Source organism: Oryctolagus cuniculus, chromosome 3 (assembly GCF_051225735.1).
Source record: "Oryctolagus cuniculus isolate XC-2025 breed Fujian yellow rabbit chromosome 3, ASM5122573v1, whole genome shotgun sequence".
NCBI classification, from domain to species: domain Eukaryota; kingdom Metazoa; phylum Chordata; class Mammalia; order Lagomorpha; family Leporidae; genus Oryctolagus; species Oryctolagus cuniculus.
Window position 1 is genome coordinate 33,819,030 of NC_142869.1, and position 17,153 is coordinate 33,836,182.

Here is a 17,153-nt window from a genome sequence, read left to right on the forward strand (position 1 = left end):
GTAATAACTGAAACTTGTTTGCTGCAGCTCTGAGAACAGTTGATGTAACATCTAGGTTATGAGATAGTTGCTAGATGATTTTAAATAGTTATCTAAAATTATTTTGATTAATAACAGGTAAGGAACCTTTAGATTTAGGGTAGCATTTTCTATTTAATTATTTATTTCATAATGAGTTTTTGTTTTTTTTTTAAGATTATTTATTTGAAAGGCAGAGTTACAAAGAGACAGAGAGACAGAGAGAGAGATTTTCCATCCATTGCTTCACTTCCCAAATGGCTGCAATGGCTTGAGCTGGGCCAGGCTGAAGCTGGGAGTCAGGAGCTTCTTCTGGGTCTGTCATGTGTGTGATAGGGGTCCATATAATTGGACCATATCCTGTTGCTTTCCCAGGCACATTAGCAGGCAACTGGATTGGAAATGAAGCATCTGAGACTTGAACCAGTGTACATATGGGATGCAGCACCACAGGTAGACTTTACCTGCTATACTACACCACCAGCTCTAATAAGTCTATTCTCTACAGATAAATTTCTGATACACTAACAGCTATTTATGAATCAGAATTTTTACTTTTGTGTTCCCCAATTAACTGCTTTCTTAATAAATGTGACCACAAATTGACACCAACATATTTGGCAGTCAGTGTTAGGATATAATTTCACCATAGTTGAGTTGTATTTATATGTTATTTAAAATTTTTAATAAGCACTAAAGCTTTTTCTCAACTTTTTGGGATTTGTGTTGTAGATTGCAGGTTTAACGCTTCCATATGATACTCTGGATCAAGTGAGGAACAGACTGGAAGAAGTCTCTCCCAATCTTGTTAGGTATGATGACGTTGAAGGAGCTAATTACTTCCAGCAAGCAAGTGAACTCTCCAAGGTAAAAGCTTGCCTATATGCAATGTTCTTAATGGTATAGCATTTTGTGACAGTATAGTTCTTAACATTATTATTGCTCTCATCCTTTTTTTTTTTTTTTTGCAGCTAGTGAACCAGCAACTTCTTGCTGACCCACTTGTTCCACCTCAGCTGACAATAAAAGATTTCTACATGACAGGTATGTTTTTAATCTTTGGAGGCTTTCAAACATTGGAACTAATGTAATGCTGCTTTCTGATTTCACTCTTTTTATATCTTGAAATGTAAGCAAAATTTAAAATCCAAGAAGAATTAACAGATTTTCAGTATAAAAATTTGTTACTTTAAGGAAGATCAGTTGTGTAACAATTTAGTGAGAATTTTTCTAAGTGCCAAACCACTGTGAACATTTTTCTGAGAATTATAGATGGAAGAATCAGAACTTGTAAATGTGAAGTATGTTAAGCAGCTCTTCTGATGTAAATTGTTAGGAATGTTTTTATGGAATGCAGACAACTGAAACTTGTTTACTGCAGCTCTTAGAATAGTTGATATAACATCTAGGTTATAAGATCATTGATAGATGATTTTAAATTATCTAGAAGCACATAGCAGTGTATTTTAAAATTTTTGGTATAGATCGTATCTAAAATTTTTTGAAATTAATAAAGATTTATTTTATTTATTTGAAAGAGTTAACAGAGAGGCAGAGAAATAGAGAGAGAGAGGTCTTCCATCTGCTGGTTCACTCTCCAGATGACTACAATAGCCAGGGCTGGGCCAGACTGAAGCCAGGTGCCAGGAGCTTCCTCCAGGTCTCCCACGTGTGTTCAGGGGCCCATACAGACAATTTAAAATCACTATGATCTGATTACCAAAAAATAACTAATATTTTTAACATTCAGTTAATCACCTTACAGGAATATACACATGTATTTTATTTTTAAAAAAATGAGATTATTCACTTACAGTGTAGGGTGGGAGTGGGGGAAGGTTGACAGCTTTATTGAAATACAATTCACAGGTTGGGAGTTTAACCTAATGTTTAAGATGCCCACAATCCCATTTCAGAGTTCCTGGGTTCAATGCCTGACACCAGCTCCTTAATCTAGCTTCCTGCTAACATAGACCTTAGGAGGTGGCCCAAGTAATTAAGTTCCTGCCACCCTCATAAGAGACCTGGGTTGAGTTCCTGACTCTTGGCTTTGGTCTCACTTGGGCTCTCAGAAGTGAAACAGTCGATGGGATCTCTTTGTCTCTTTGCCTGTCAAATAAATAAACAACCACCAAGCAAACAAAAAGAATTTTAATACTCATAATCATAAAATTCATGCATAAAGTATAGAGTCCAATGGAACTTAGTGTATATACTGTTTTGTAACTTTTTAATAATAGTATTCATGTTTTTCCTGTATTTTTAATACTTTCTTGTTTGTTATGATTGTATATTGTACATTATCTAACTGTTCTATGATTATTTAATTATTCCTTGGGGTAATAAAAGCATTTGGCCAGTAAGGGACTTAACTTCAGAATTTGCTGGTTCCATATAATTGCATAGAACCTTATAGTCTTTTCTTTTTTGTTAGAGAATATGTGCAACATTAAAGTTTAATGTGTGCTTTTTAAAAAAATGTATTATTAAAATGCATGTGTTCTTAATATCTTTCAGATTCAATTAGCAGAGCTTCCCAGACAATGGCCAAGTGTGTTAAAGCTGTCACAGAGGGTGCCCAGGCAGTAGAGGAACCATCCATATGCTAAAAACATCTACTGGGACTCAGTTTTACTACAAATAGTTGAGGACAGTTACATTGGAATGATTCTTGAGAGGCTTATCTCTGAGAAAAAATTGGAATGATGTAATATTTAAGGTTATACCATACTTATTTGAAAATGATGTTGCAGTTATTATAGCATCTGCAGTTTCAGAAACATTTATGTGTTGTATGTAAACATTGTTAAATAGTTAATAAAAGTCTACATATGCTCTTTCATGTAAAAGCATTGATGATGTTTGTAATGAATACAAAGAAAAATCTATGAATTTTTTGTTTATTTTCATAGATCATTTATGGTTATAAAATGGATGACATGAAAAGAACTTCCATTAGGACCCACTTTTTTTTTTTTTTCTCACTCCCTCACCCCTGCACCTGCGCGCGTAGCCCCCACACAGCGTGCGGCTCCCAGGACCCACTTTTTCTAGTGTTAAGGAAAGATTTAACCATTCTGTCAAGTTGCCTAAATAGAAAAAATATATAATGTAATATATATCAGTTGTATATCTTGACAACTATAATAATGACAATAGCTAATGATTACTCACCTTTTTCTATGTGTTAAGCAGTCTGGTTTTATATGTGTTACCTTCTTTTGTTCTTGCTACAACCCTATGAGATAATAGTATTACCTCGTTTTACAGATGAAGAAACTGAAGCCCAGAGTAAATATTAAGTAGCTTGCCCAAGGCCAAAGAGCAAAAAAGTTGGACTCAAGCCTAGTTTTATCCCACAGTCCATTCTTAACTGCTACACATATTGCCCTCCATTCTTAACAGATATTACAGGTTGTTACTTCTAAGATTTAGTATTGAGGAGTTTAACAGATAACATATTTCTTGAACCTGTTTCTATAATGTCATGGTGATTTAAGTGATATTTTTCTTTGTATGGTAGTATACATAAATACCCTTGGAATGAGGGAGGTCTCAAGATAATTTAGATCCTCATTGATATTCTGTATTCATTATAACACCATCTATAGTGTTAACTCAACTAGATTATTATAGAAGATAAAGTAGCTTTCATAATTTTCAGTTGTCAAAAAGGAAATAAAAATTTTACAATTTAATTTAATTTTACAGTGTAACCTAGGAGATAATCTAAGGACAGATTTAGGTTTTTTAAAATCTGTGTTCAAAATGCTTTTGTTTCATCATCTTTATTATTTCTACTTTCATTAACAACTTAGCCCAAGTATATCAGAAATCATTTTCTAGAAATAATGGATAAGGTTTTTAAAACAGTGTCATTAGTACCTTAAAAATTGTACAAAATCTGTTACTATAATAGTTTTTTTCCAGAACCTTTTTTCTTCTTCAGTGATAAATCATGAAGTGGTAGATTTTGCCTAAAATGTCCAGTTGCCAGACATTGTCTAAATTCTTGCCAAAAATGTTTGAATTCAATAAGAATTTTCTGTCTCCCTTAGCACTGTGCTTACCTCAAGGGAGCATACTCCTGATTTTATATTTTACACAATACTCTTGGGTGAATACGTGCAGACTTCAGGAGTTGTAAGAGAATACTATGTTCAAATGGACATAAGGTGATACATAGCTACACTGATCCAGCATCCGTTGGCTGCACTCTAATCAGCATGTGTTGAAAACTTATAGTTCTCAAACAACACCTTGTCTGGGGTAAGTAGTACTCAATAAAATAAATGTGTTGGTTTTTACATAAACACGAAAATCTGTCTTATGGGCACATATTAGTTGTGTACTGCTACGTATTAAGGTTATGGTGAACATAAACATTGAAGATGGTTGCTAGGGAGAAAAAGACTGAAGAAATATCCACAGATGGAAGAAAAATACAAGAGAATAACCTGGCTGTTGGAACCATGACATTTTAAGCAATGAGTGAGTCACTAATGAGAACATCTACAAAAGGTTAATTCCAGTCATTTTTGGTTAAGACAGCAATCTGAGAAAGACCCTGGAATAGTACTACTATTTACTTAGGACCTTCTAAATATGTCCCATTAGAGCAGAGAGAGATCATCTAATTTGCTTGTTCACTCTCTCTATGCCCATGACATCCAGGAGCCTGGAACTCAATCTAGGTTTCCCACATGAGTGGCAGGGACCCAAGTTTTTGGACTGTCATCTGCTGCTTCCCAGGGTATGCATTAGCAGGAAGCTAAATTGGCAATGGAAGAACCAGGACTCAAATGAATCACACTGATATGGGATGCAGGCATCCCAAGTGGTAACTTAACTGCTGCACCAAATGGCTGCTTATAACTTTCTCAGCAGTATTCAGTATAAAATCATCTGTTGTTTTTTGTTGCTGACTTGCTGAAATATTTCTTGTTAAGTCATATAGATATATTTTTGCTTTGGAAAAGTTACTTAGAATAATTTTAAGGTTACTTATTTTTATTTATTGATTAGCTGTTTGAAAGGTAGAGAGATGTCGGCAGGGATATCCACTGGTTCACTTTCCAGATGCCTACAAAAGCCAGGTCTGGTTCAGGCCAAAGCCAGAAGGGAACACAATGTAAGTCTCCCATGTGGGTGGCATGGATCTAAGTATTTGAGCCATCGCTTGCTGATTCCTAGGGTGTGCATTAGCAGCAGAGCCAGAACACTCTGATATAGGATGTGGGCTTAACCACTGTACCAGATGCCTATCCCTAGGATTGTTTCTTTATCAGTCAAATAAGGATAAAAACTGTAATAATTGTACCTACTTTCAACCTGAGTGTTTTGAGTATTAAATCAGAAAGCATGTGATTGAGCACTAAGTCTGTTTCCTGATAAATAGTAAATGCTCAGTGTACAAAATCCCAAATGACCATCATTAAAGGAGAGTGCATATTCAAAATATTGGTTACAGTTTCTTCTGGTAAGCCCATTCCTGAGTGTCCCTGATAACTAAAGTTAAAAGTCCTCATTCTAAGTTATCAAGTGAAAACCTGAATGCCATAGATTGCAAGAGAGTCATGCTTAATATAGGCTTCAGCTTACATTTTCCTAAGAAATGCATTGCTTGCTTAGGCTAGCAGAATTAAAAGACTTAATCCAAGGTCAAGCTAATCACCAAAATACTTAAAAAACTTCATGGAGGGGAGCATTGGGCACAACAGTTAAGGTGCCCGTTGGGAAATCCACATCCTATATGGGAGTCCCTGTGTTCAGGTCCCAGCTCACGATTACTTCTCAAGAGCAAAAACAGAACAGTGCTCTCAGAAGAGGCAGAAGTGTGTACTAGGGATATAAGGGGTTAGAGCTACTGGTGTATATAAATGGTCGCAGGTAGATTCATTTTCCAACATCAACTTTTGGCTAATACAAATTGTTGGCCTTGTTGCCAAAATTATCACTGTTCCAGCTACAAAGGAGGGGTAAACTCAAGTGGCTTAGCAACCAAAATAATAGGTATTTTTATAAAGTGTTAATATTATTACACTTATGACCAGTATTAAACTGTCACTAGCATAGTGATTACCCTGTTAGAGATTCAGTGTGACTGCAAAAATTAGAGTTCAAGCAGAAATTAATTATATTCATGGATCATGGTAAACTAGTATTTTTTTTTCCATTTGACAGGTAGCGTTATAGACAGTGAGAGAGAGACAGAGAGAAAGGTCCTCCCTCTGCTGGTTTAGTCTCCAAACAGCTGCTACAGCTGGCGCTGTGCTGATCCGAAGCCAGGAGCCAGGTGCTTCCTCCTGGTCTCCCATGTGGGTGCAGGGCCCAAGGACCTGGGCCATCCTCCACTGCCCTCCCAGGCCACAGCAGAGAGCTGGACTGGAAGAGGAGCAACCGGGACTAGAACCGGCGCCACAGGTGGAGGATTAACCAAGTGAGCCATGGTGCCGGCCCAACTAGTATTTTTTTTAACATTTGTTAAGGCCAGCCATGTCATAACTAGGCTTTATGTTTTTAATTACCTCAACTTTGGAAAACACATGGACAAAAATGAATCTAAAGATCTGTAGGAAAAATATTACATACGTATACAATATTTATTAGAAGATGAAAATAGATGAAAATTCTCTAATAGGTTTTAAGTAATTATGTAGTACTTTAATGATTTAATTTAGTCAGAGGGACAGAATGTTAGTACTAAAAGTAGGACTAGACCAAAGAACATAGATTTGAAGAGAATAGGAATCTCAGAATGAAATACCTCTGCTTAAAGTTTTTTTTTTTTCTATAAACCACTGAAACTTTAAATTTTACCTGTGACTGATAGTCAAGATAATCAGTATTTTAACATTTTAAAAATAATTTACACTGGAAAATGTGGCAAATATATTTTCTAGGGCTGGTAGTTAATTTACAGTATTTTGAATTGTTGCCTAAAGAAAACCTGATATAATAACTTTCAATAATTTCCTACTTAGAATCATAATTTTGGATTTGAAAAGGATTAGAGGAGGAAAATCCAGTATTACACAAGCATTTTATAATTATGAAAATCAAGGCCAGACAATAAGAGCCAGAATAGGGGTAGGTCTCGGATTTGGATTGGTTTTTCTGATTGCTGGTTCCGTGAAATCAGTCTGACATTTATTAAATATTGGTAGCACACGGCGCACTATGTTAATCCTCCACTTGTGGCGCCAGCATCCCATATGGGTGCGAGTTCTAGTCTCGGTTGCTCCTCTTCCAGTCCAGCTCTCTGCTGTGGCCTGGGAAGGCAGTGGAGGATGGCCCAAGTGCTTGGGCCCCTGCGCCCACATGGGAGGCCAGGAAGAGGCACCTGGCTCCTGGCTTCGGATTGGCATAGCTCCGGCCGTTGCAGCCATTTGGGGAGTGAACCAGTGGAGGGAAGACCTTTTTCTCTCTCTCTCACTGTAACTCTACCTGTCAAATAAATAAATAAACATCTTTAAAAAATATTGGCAGCATATCTACTTTGTGTCAAGTACTAGGACTACAAAGGTACATTTTAGTTTGCCCTCCCAAAACTAACAGTATGATATGAGATATGTAAGCATCAATTACAGTAATGTCATAGCATTTTCTTTTTCAAACATTTATTCATTTGAAAGGCAGAATTAAATGGCTACAACAGCAAGAACTGAGCGCATCTGAAGCCAGGAGCTTCTCTCAGGTCTTCCACATGGAGGCAGGGTCCCAAGCACTGAGGCCATCATCTTTCCAGGCACACCAGCAGGAGCTGGATCTGAAGTGGAGCAGCCAAGACTCAAACCAACATCCACATCAGATGCAGGCATTGAAGGCAGCTTGACCCACTATGACACCACACTGGTCCCAAACTAACTCCTAATAAATAGGGATGTCACTGCAGAAGTTAGCATTTAAAAAACTAGCTTTCCTCTTGGCTTGGGCTGTTTCTCATTCTCTGAGATCACCACCTGCCATGTTGTAAGGACACTTAGCTTTCTCCTTGGTCTCTAGAAATAGTGTTACTTTTGGAGAGGTCCCATACAGTAAGGAAGAGGCTTTTCAGCAACCACATGACTGAGTCCCAACAGTCAAGATTACTGTAACTGAGCATTTCAATGCAACCCAATAAAATTTTTGAGCCAGAAGGAGTCTCAAGCTTCTGGAACCTTTTTTTTTTTTTAAATTAGGCAGAGTTAGAGACAGAAAGGTCTTCCTTCCATTGGTTTATCCCTCAAATGGCTGCTATGGCCAGGTGCTTCCTTCTGGTCTCCAATGCAGATGCAGGGGCCCAAGCACTTGGGCCATCCTCCACTGCCTTCCTGGGCCACAGCAGAGAGCTGGACTGGAAAAGGAGCAAACGAGACAGAATCTGGCGCCCATATGGGATGCCAGCACTGCAGGCGGAGGATTAACCAAGTGAGCCACTGTGCTGGCCCCATTCTTCTGAAATCTTAACACACATTGAGACAGTAAGTGTTTTTAGCCACAAAGTTTATTATGCAGTAATAGATAATTCAAGGAAAACTAATACTTTATGATTATAACTTTGCAGATCATATGGGATTACCCACATGCAGTGACTGCCACACATGGGATTTCAAAGGGTTGACTGTCTAAACTCAACAATTCTGAAGGACCATTTTAGCCCCCTAGCTTGGCTTAGGCTATTGGAATGCACTGGAAGTCAACTTTCCTTTCTGACTGCTCTTGGCTTTCCCTTCTTCACTTGAGTGTTGACCTCCAGGGAACTCTAATAAATACTCAGACTGTTTTCTAGGGAATCCAAGCCATGACAATCATCCTTAATATCTGTGGATGTCAGGTATCTGCTCCAGTCATCACTATCAGCCAGCAAGAAGCAGGTGAAGGAGAAGAAGTAGAGGAGACACACTGAACATTTTATTGACATGACTTGGAAATTGTAACTTCCTCTTGTCATAGGTAGGACTCAGGCTCACATACCTGCAAGAGAGAAGGCTGGGAAATGCAGCCATCTACCCAACTAAAATACACAGGGATTATACAGTTATCTTTTGCTGTGCAACAAACCACACCACAACTTGCTGGTGTAAACAAATATTTTATTCATAAGAACTCATGGGCGCAGAATTCAGAAAGTACAGAACAGAGATAGAGTTGAGTCCTCTTCCATAATGCCAGAGCCTCAGCTAAATGCCAGGAATATTTTGGGATGACTCGAACATCTGGGGACAGTATCCACTAGAACAACCATGGCTGCAGGATCCATTTGCCAGATCTTCACTCATGTGCTCAGCTCCTGGGTTTGAATGGTGGAATGACATGTACAGAGGGGAATGTCTTCCAGAGCTTCTATTTTTAGCCTATCCAGAATGGCAGTCTTGAAGTAGTTGAACCTCTTTTAGGGTGGTTTGGGGCTCTGAGAGCAAGAATATTCCCAGAGACCAAGGAGGAAGAGGTAAGGCATTTTACGATAACAGGAATTAAACAGTATCACTTCCAATGAACTTCATTGGTCAAGCAAGTCTCAGAGCTCACCAGGATTCAAGGGCAGAAAACATACATACATCTCAACTCCTAACAGAAGGACTGTTAAAGAACTAAAACTGCCACAGGGTAAGAACAGATACTGGGGGACAATTAGTCCTTGCTAAAGGCCCTGTAATGTGTATTACAGTAATGAAGAAACAAAGAGCTAAATTATAAATGAAAAAATGAGATCTGTATAATACAGAGTTGAGGCCCTTCCCCTTGGCTGAAATCCTTACAACTTAAATAAAGCTCATAACTGAAATGGTCTTTGTGAGGTTTAGGCTGTTCATAGAAGGAAATGATTCTTTGCTAGGTTGCTTATAGATTGTCCATTGTGAGTTGCTCTAAGTCCAAATGAAGTTAATATTCTTTTAAGATATTTAGTATTATAATTGAATATAAGAATGAAACCCAAACTAGTTTTATAGCTAGTTTGGAACATAGCTAGCTATATTCCATTCCCACTCTGCAGGATTTAGTAGATTCTTCAGTAAGAGACATCTTCCAGACAGTGTACTATACATTATTAATGTAAATTATTTCCTGAATTAAAAAAAGAAAGCAGGGGCCAGCGCTGTGGCTCAGTAGGTTAATCTTCTGCCTGCGGCACCTGTATCCCATATGGGTGCCAGTTCTAGTCCTGGTTGTTCCTCTTCCAATCCAGCTCTCTGCTATGGCCTGGGAAAGCAGTAGAAGATGGCCCAAGTCCTTGGGCCCCTGCACCCACACGGGAGACCCGGAAAAAGCTCCTGGCTCCTGACTTCGGATCGGCGAAGCTCCAGCCATTGTGGCCATTTGGGGAGTGAACCAGCAGACAGAAGACCTTTCTTGTCTCTCCCTCACTGTCTGTAACTCTACCTCTCAAATAAATAAATAAATAAAAGCAGTAAGTCACAAGACACAAACCAAGCCTACTGAGATTTTTTTTTCTTTTTTTTTTTTACAGGCAGAGTGGACAGTGAGAGAGAGAGAGAAAGGTCTTCCTTCTGTTGTTCACCCTCCAATGGCTGCCAAGGCCGGCGCGCTGCGGCCGGCACACCGCGCTGATCCAAAGGCAGGAGCCAGGTGCTTCTCCTGGTCTCCCATGGTGCAGGGCCCAAGCACTGGGCCATCCTCCACTGCACTCCCGGGCCATAGCAGAGAGCTGGCCTGGAAGAGGGGCAACCGAGACAGAATCCAGTGCCCCGACCGGGACTAGAACCGGGTGTGCCAGTGCCGCTAGGTGGAGGATTAGCCTATTGAGCCATGGCGCCGGCCCTATCAAACCCTTCCAAGATTTCAGGATTTTCTTCATGTTCCTACCAGTGGAAGACCTTACCCCATTGTTCTAAAACATAAGCATCTACTTTGCTTCCAGGAAGTCCAGGGATAGTGTTGAATCTAAAAGTCCCCATAAAATATAACTTAATTCCATTAATCCCAATTTCCTCTGCCATGACCAAAAAAACCCTGCCTGGTTTTTTTTTTTTTTTTTTTTTTTTTTTTCACCTTTTTAAGCTTGGATGCAACTTGCTCTTTATCCAAGGTGTAGTGTTACATGGATCAAGTTAAGCAACAATAGGACATAACACCTTCCCTGTAGCTCCCCAAACCACAGTGTTCCAGACATAAAGTGGAAATTAGTTGTTTACTTAGCATAAACTTAGCCATAGGCTTTCATGGATGGGGCTTGTTTTGTATTTGCAAATCCAGAGGGAATAGACTAGGGCAAAGTGTATCCCTGGGCAGCAGCATTCCCTTAGGAAATTGGGATTACTCCTCAGTAATCCCTTGTGTGTGTTCTTTGTGACCTATACCCTCCCCTTGTTTACCCTTCACTTTCCTAGCTACATGTATATGTCTATTTCTTTTCAGACCTTTTGTTCCATAGGAGATGGGATGGGCTGCTTACTCTTACCACAAATGTCTCATGTTTCGCCTCTAATGTGCTTACCTAATAGTTTGCTCTCACACCATTTCCAATCATATGTCAGGTGCATTTTCTAGAGCTTTAAATTTGTCATTGTCATCTCATGTGTAAAAGTGATAGACTTCTAACCAAAGTTTACTTTTCTTATACAGGTCCCTCATTTGGACTCAGATTACAAAATATACTGATTTTTGGTAGAATTGGAATGGTTTCTCATCCAGAAATGGGATAATAGAACAAATATCTTGGAGTGGTTTTAAGAAAGTGTAGGGGGCCGGTGCTAAGTGTAGTGAGTTGAGGCACCTGCAGTGACAGCATCCCATATGGGCGTCAGTTTGAGTCCTGGTTACTCCACTTCAGATCCAGCCCTCTGCCATGGCCTGGAAAGCAGCAGATATGGCCCAAATGCCTGGGCCCCTGCACCCACATGGGAGACCCAGAAGAAGCTCCAGGCTCCTGGCTTCAGATTGGCTCAGCTCTGGCTGTTGTGGCCATTTGGAGAATGAACCAGCAGATGGAAGACCTCTTTCTCTGTCTCTGCCTCGGTAACTCTACCTTTCAAATAAATAAGTAAGAAAGAAGGAAAGAAGGAAAGGAAGGAAGAAAGGAAGAAAAAAGAAAGAAAGAAAAAAAAGAAAGAGTGCTACCCTGTATAAATCTATTGAGAGCCAGAAAAGAGAAATCTAATAATTTTAATATTTTGGGCCTTGAGAGTCCACATCTTATTCCATTGTGAACTGTTTGGTTGGAGTTCGTTTTTCCATTTATGTTTGGGATGTAATTCAATATATACATGTATAAGAGGAGCAATTTTCAGAAATAAAATGAAAAATGGTGTAAATGGAGGGAGGAACATTTTTGTTAGAAAAGTCACCTAAGATCATTAGAAGCTTTTACACTTCAAATACAGCTATTAGCTTAATGGCTTTATGGTTAAGACTACCAAGTAAGGGCTGTTTCTACTCAATATTATATCCTAGGCAGTACCCAACATTCTTAATGTGAACATTCTGATGTTAACTCTGATTATTTCACATGATCCTTATTGCTGAGTAGAACATATCAATGGCTCACTCCTGGGGATAACAGGTAATTTTCCTCAGACACCAAAAAACTGATTCAGGCACTGGGCAAGGAATTTTACTGAGCAGGTCCTGCTGCCCAGGAAGAGCTCACGCCTTCCTCCTTGTGAGCACGTCCCTCTGACTCAGCACAGGTCACACAATGCATGGTTGATAAGTTAGTGTCTCTGCTACTGTCTCTGATGCAGTCTAGCGTATGTCCCATTTAGTGGCCAAAAAGAAGCCAGATATCAATTCCCTATCAAGCCCATAGTTCTTACCCTAGTCCCTTTCCTCTGCACCAAACTAATAGATCAAAGTGCTGGTCAAGGGGCTGGCAATATGACACAGCAGGTTATGCCAATTATGACACTGGTATCCCCTATCAAAGCACTGGTTTGACCCCCAGCTGCCTTGCTTTCTGTCTAGCTCCCTGCTAATGCTCCTGGGAAGGCAGTGGATGATGACCCAAGAACTTGGGTCCCTGCCACCCATGGTGGAGATCCAGATGGAGTGCCTGGCTCCTGGCTTTGACCTGGCCTGGCTGTTGTAACCATTTGGGGAGTGGACTATTGAATGGAAAGATCTCTTCTCTCCAAATGGTGAGTCCACTATCAATTAAATTTTTTTAATTATTAAGCAGGTTTGATCATTAATCAGTTATATTCTTAAAATCAATCACATATCATGCTTTCTACTTTCCTTCTCCTAGCAACACAATCATAATCATTAACTATTCCCATGTATTCACCTGTTAATTCTGGTGATTCATGTCAGCTTGGTAGCTACTGTGATTCCCACATAGTTTTCGCTCAGATATTGACTAGGAAACACTTTCTTATTCTTCAGGATACTACTTTTAATTTTTTAAATTTGTTGAGAAGCAACTTAAATTTTTAAAAACTATTTCCAAGTGATTATTAATTCAGTAGAAAGTAGTCACATAGAAGTAGATGCTGATAAAACTTACTTTCAAATTATACAAATCTACTTTGAATATATCTTGCATTATATGTATTTTATTTGAAACACAGTTACAGAGAGAGGAGAGACAGGTATCTTCCATCTGCTGGAAAATGGCCTGGCACTGAAGCTAGGGGCCAAGAGCTTCACCTGGGTCTCCCATGTGTGTGTCAGGGGCCCAAGCACCTGGGCCATCTTCCACTGCTTTCCCAGACATATTAGCAAGGAGCTGGATCAGAAGTGGAGCAGCCAGGACATCAATTAGCGTCCATACAGGATGCTGGTATATTGCAGGCGGCAACTTAACCATTATGCCACAATGCCAGCCCCACATAAAAAGAGTCTAACACTAGCAATGGTGAACTTGAATCTGTAAGTTCAGCCTGGGCTGTTGCAGCCAATTGCAGAGTAAACCAGCAGAGGATCTTTCTTCCTCTGTCACTCTGCCTTTCAGATGAATCTTTAAAAAACAATTTATTTTTTTCTTTTGAAAGATTTATACATTTTATAAAAAAATTTTTAGAAGATTTATTTGAAAGGCAGAGTGACGGACAGAGGGAGAGATCTTCCATCTGCTGCAAGTTCACTCCCCAAATGCTGGCAACACTCAGGGCTGGACCAGGCCAAAGCCATGAGCCAGAAACTGTTGAACTCTGCCATGAGGGTGGCAGGAACCCAAGTGCTCAGGCCATCATTCACTGACTCCTAGAAGCATTAGCAGGAAGCTGGATTTTAGAAGTGTGGGACTTGAACCAGCAGATATAAGATATGGTATCCCAAGCGGGGCTTAACCCGCCGCACCAAAACACCTGGCCTTCCAACAGAATATGTACAACATTTGGCTGTTTCTGAAATTTCTATTCCTGTCTGTTTCACAATTTTCTGAGGTTATAGTTTTTCAGCTATATTCCACAGTTGGGGAAAATGATCAAGTTATGAGTATGACTTGGAGCAATCACTGTCTCCAATATCACTGAGTAACAATACTATGTGATATTATACACATTGATTGGTGTGTTAGGGGATAAAGCTGTAGAAGCAGCTGTGGCTCTATCACTTACCAGCTCTATAATCTCTTATTATTACCTATGCAATAGGGATGTTGATGATGATATCTACCTTAGAGAGTTGTTAGGAAAGCTAACTTAATACGTGTATAGTACTGTGCGGGAGTAAGTGGTTAACAATTATTAGTTGTTATTGTCACTGTGTCAAACATTTAAAAATTCTTCTAGGAATTTCATCCTTTAAAAAAGAATGAATGAAATTAGATACCAAGAATCCTCTGATAGGGTATGCAACCAATACATACTACAGTACTAGAACAGAAAGTCTTAAACGGCTTTTTGCAAACAATACTTTATATCAAAAATTTAATTTCTAGTCAGTTGAAATAAATAAAAGGGAAAACTTTGCTTTTGAAAACTACCTCCCAGACAGAAAATAAGTATATAAATATTGGATGCTTGAGTTATGTCCTGAGGTTAAGCTACTAAAAGCAATATCCCCATATTTTGAATCATGATTTACTACATCTTGCTGTTCATCACCAATATTTATTGCAGTGTCTGGCACAGTGAGATATAAAATAAACTTTTACTCAGTGGATAAATGGATAAAAAGTAAATGTATTGACACAGGCAAGAATACAAAGAGAACATTTAAGTTTTTTTCATTTAGCTCTGGCAATGTAACTCCCAACCAATAACATGAATACAAGTTATAAAAACTTAGCTCTTCATGGCAAGTTACAATCATTGCTTTACAACTGGGTATAATCCACTGCTTTTACAACTGTGAACAAATCTCTGCTGTTGGTGACAAACATGAAGGAGGACAGACAAACAGATAACAGGAGTTCTTCACTGTTGTGAGGACAGATCAAAACCAGTGTCCTACAAATGGAGGATTAATAACATTTATGAAGGAGTTAGACAAATATGCGAATCTATTACGCTTTTTAAAAAGGCTACTCACTGGGCTAAGAAAAGGTGAAAAGGAGCATGTTCAAAAAACATTTTCTTTGGACTGATTTACATGGACTGATTTCCCATTAGTCCAAATATACTCATGCAGTAGGGAGAATTATGGCTCCCAAAGGTGTCTATGCCCTAATCCCCTGAAACCATGAAGATGCTACCATGTGGATGGCGAAAGGAATTTAAAGAATGTGATTACAGTAAAGATCACAAACTGGGGAGAGGAGCCTGAATTATCCAGGTGGGCCCAATGTAATCAGAAAGATTCTTTAAAGAGTGAGGAGGAGGGTCAGAGTCAGAGGGAGATGGCTGGCTACAAAGATGGACAAAGGGGCCGTAAAGTGAGGGATGCAGGTAGCTTAGATGCTGGACAAAAGAGAGGAAACAGATTATCCCCACAGCCTCCAGAAGTATGCAGCCCTACTGCCATCTGAACGTTAGCCCAGCATAACTCATCTCAGACTTCTGATCTCCAGAGATGCAAGATAACAAATGCATGTTGTTTAAAGTTACAATTTTTGGGGCTGGCGCCCCAGCTCACTAGGCTAATCCTCCACCTTGCGGTGCCGGCACACCGGGTTCTAGTCCCGGTCGGGGCATCGGATTCTGTCCCGGTTGCCCCTCTTCCAGGCCAGCTCTCTGCTGTGGCCAGGGAGTGCAGTGGAGGATGGCCCAAGTCCTTGGGCCCTGCACCCCCCAAGGACTTGGACCAGGATAAGTACCTGGCTCCTGCCATTGGATCAGCGCGGTGCGCCGGCCGCAGCGCGCTGGCCGCAGCGGCCATTGGAGGGTGAACCAACGGCAAAGGAAGACCTTTCTCTCTGTCTCTCTCTCTCACTGTCCACTCTGCCTATCAAAAAAAAAAAAAAAAAAAAGTTACAATTTTTGGTCATTAGGGCAGCAAGTAGAAACTAGTATCTTCAATAACCTACATTAAAGTTATGAAGACATTAATTTGTAGCAAACAGAAGCTTTCTTCTTTTTTTAATGAATCCCATTCATTTTTTAAAAAGATTTATTTATTTATTTGAAAGGCAGAGTTAGAGAGAGGCAGAGGCAGAGAGAGAGAGAAAGGTCTTCCATCCGCTTGTTTACTCCCCAGATGGCCCCAACAGCTGGAGCTGGGCTGGGCCAGCTAGAGCTGAGCTGATCCAAAGCCAGGAGCCAGGAGCTTCTTCTGGGTCTCCCATGCAGGTGCAGGGGCCTAAGGATTTAGGCCACCTTCTATTACTTTCCCAGGCCATAGCAGAGCTGGATCAGAAATGGAACAGCCAGGACTTGAAACAGCACCCATATGGGATGCTGGTGCTGCCGACAGGGGTTTTAACCCACCGGCCCCCAAACAGAAACTTTCTAAATTAGAAAAGTGATTCAGTTGGGGCCAGTGTTGTGGCATAGCAGGTGAAGCCACCACCTGTGATGCTGCCAAACTTCATGGGTGCTGGTTTGTGTTATGGCTGTTCCACTTCTGATCCAGCTCCTTACTAGTGGCCTGGGAAGGCAGGAGATGATAGCCCAAGTGCCTGGGCCATTGCCACTCACATGGGAGACCTGGAGAAAGCTCCTGGCTTCAGCCTGGCCCAGTTCTGCCCATTGAGGGCATCTGGGCGGGTGGGGGGTGACCTAGTGGATGGAGGATGTCTCTCTGACTCTCAAATCTTTTTTTTTTTTTTTTTTTTTAAGTGATTCAGTTATTCTGGGGAGCTGGGGCAGGAAAAA

At 40.0% G+C, this 17,153-nt stretch overlaps 1 protein-coding gene across 1 annotated transcript in view; it reads left to right on the forward strand.

Moving 5' to 3' along the window:
- NDUFS1 (NADH:ubiquinone oxidoreductase core subunit S1) overlaps window positions 1-2,867 on the forward strand; it is a 33,740-nt gene extending 30,873 nt beyond the window's left edge. Inside the window, exons 17-19 of the mRNA XM_002712574.6 lie at window positions 751-885; window positions 990-1,062; window positions 2,536-2,867. Of these exons, the coding sequence (XP_002712620.3) occupies window positions 751-885; window positions 990-1,062; window positions 2,536-2,627 (300 nt within the window). The 3' untranslated portion in view covers window positions 2,628-2,867. The remainder of the gene's footprint in view (window positions 1-750; window positions 886-989; window positions 1,063-2,535) is intronic.
- The last annotated feature ends 14,286 nt before the right edge of the window (window positions 2,868-17,153 follow it).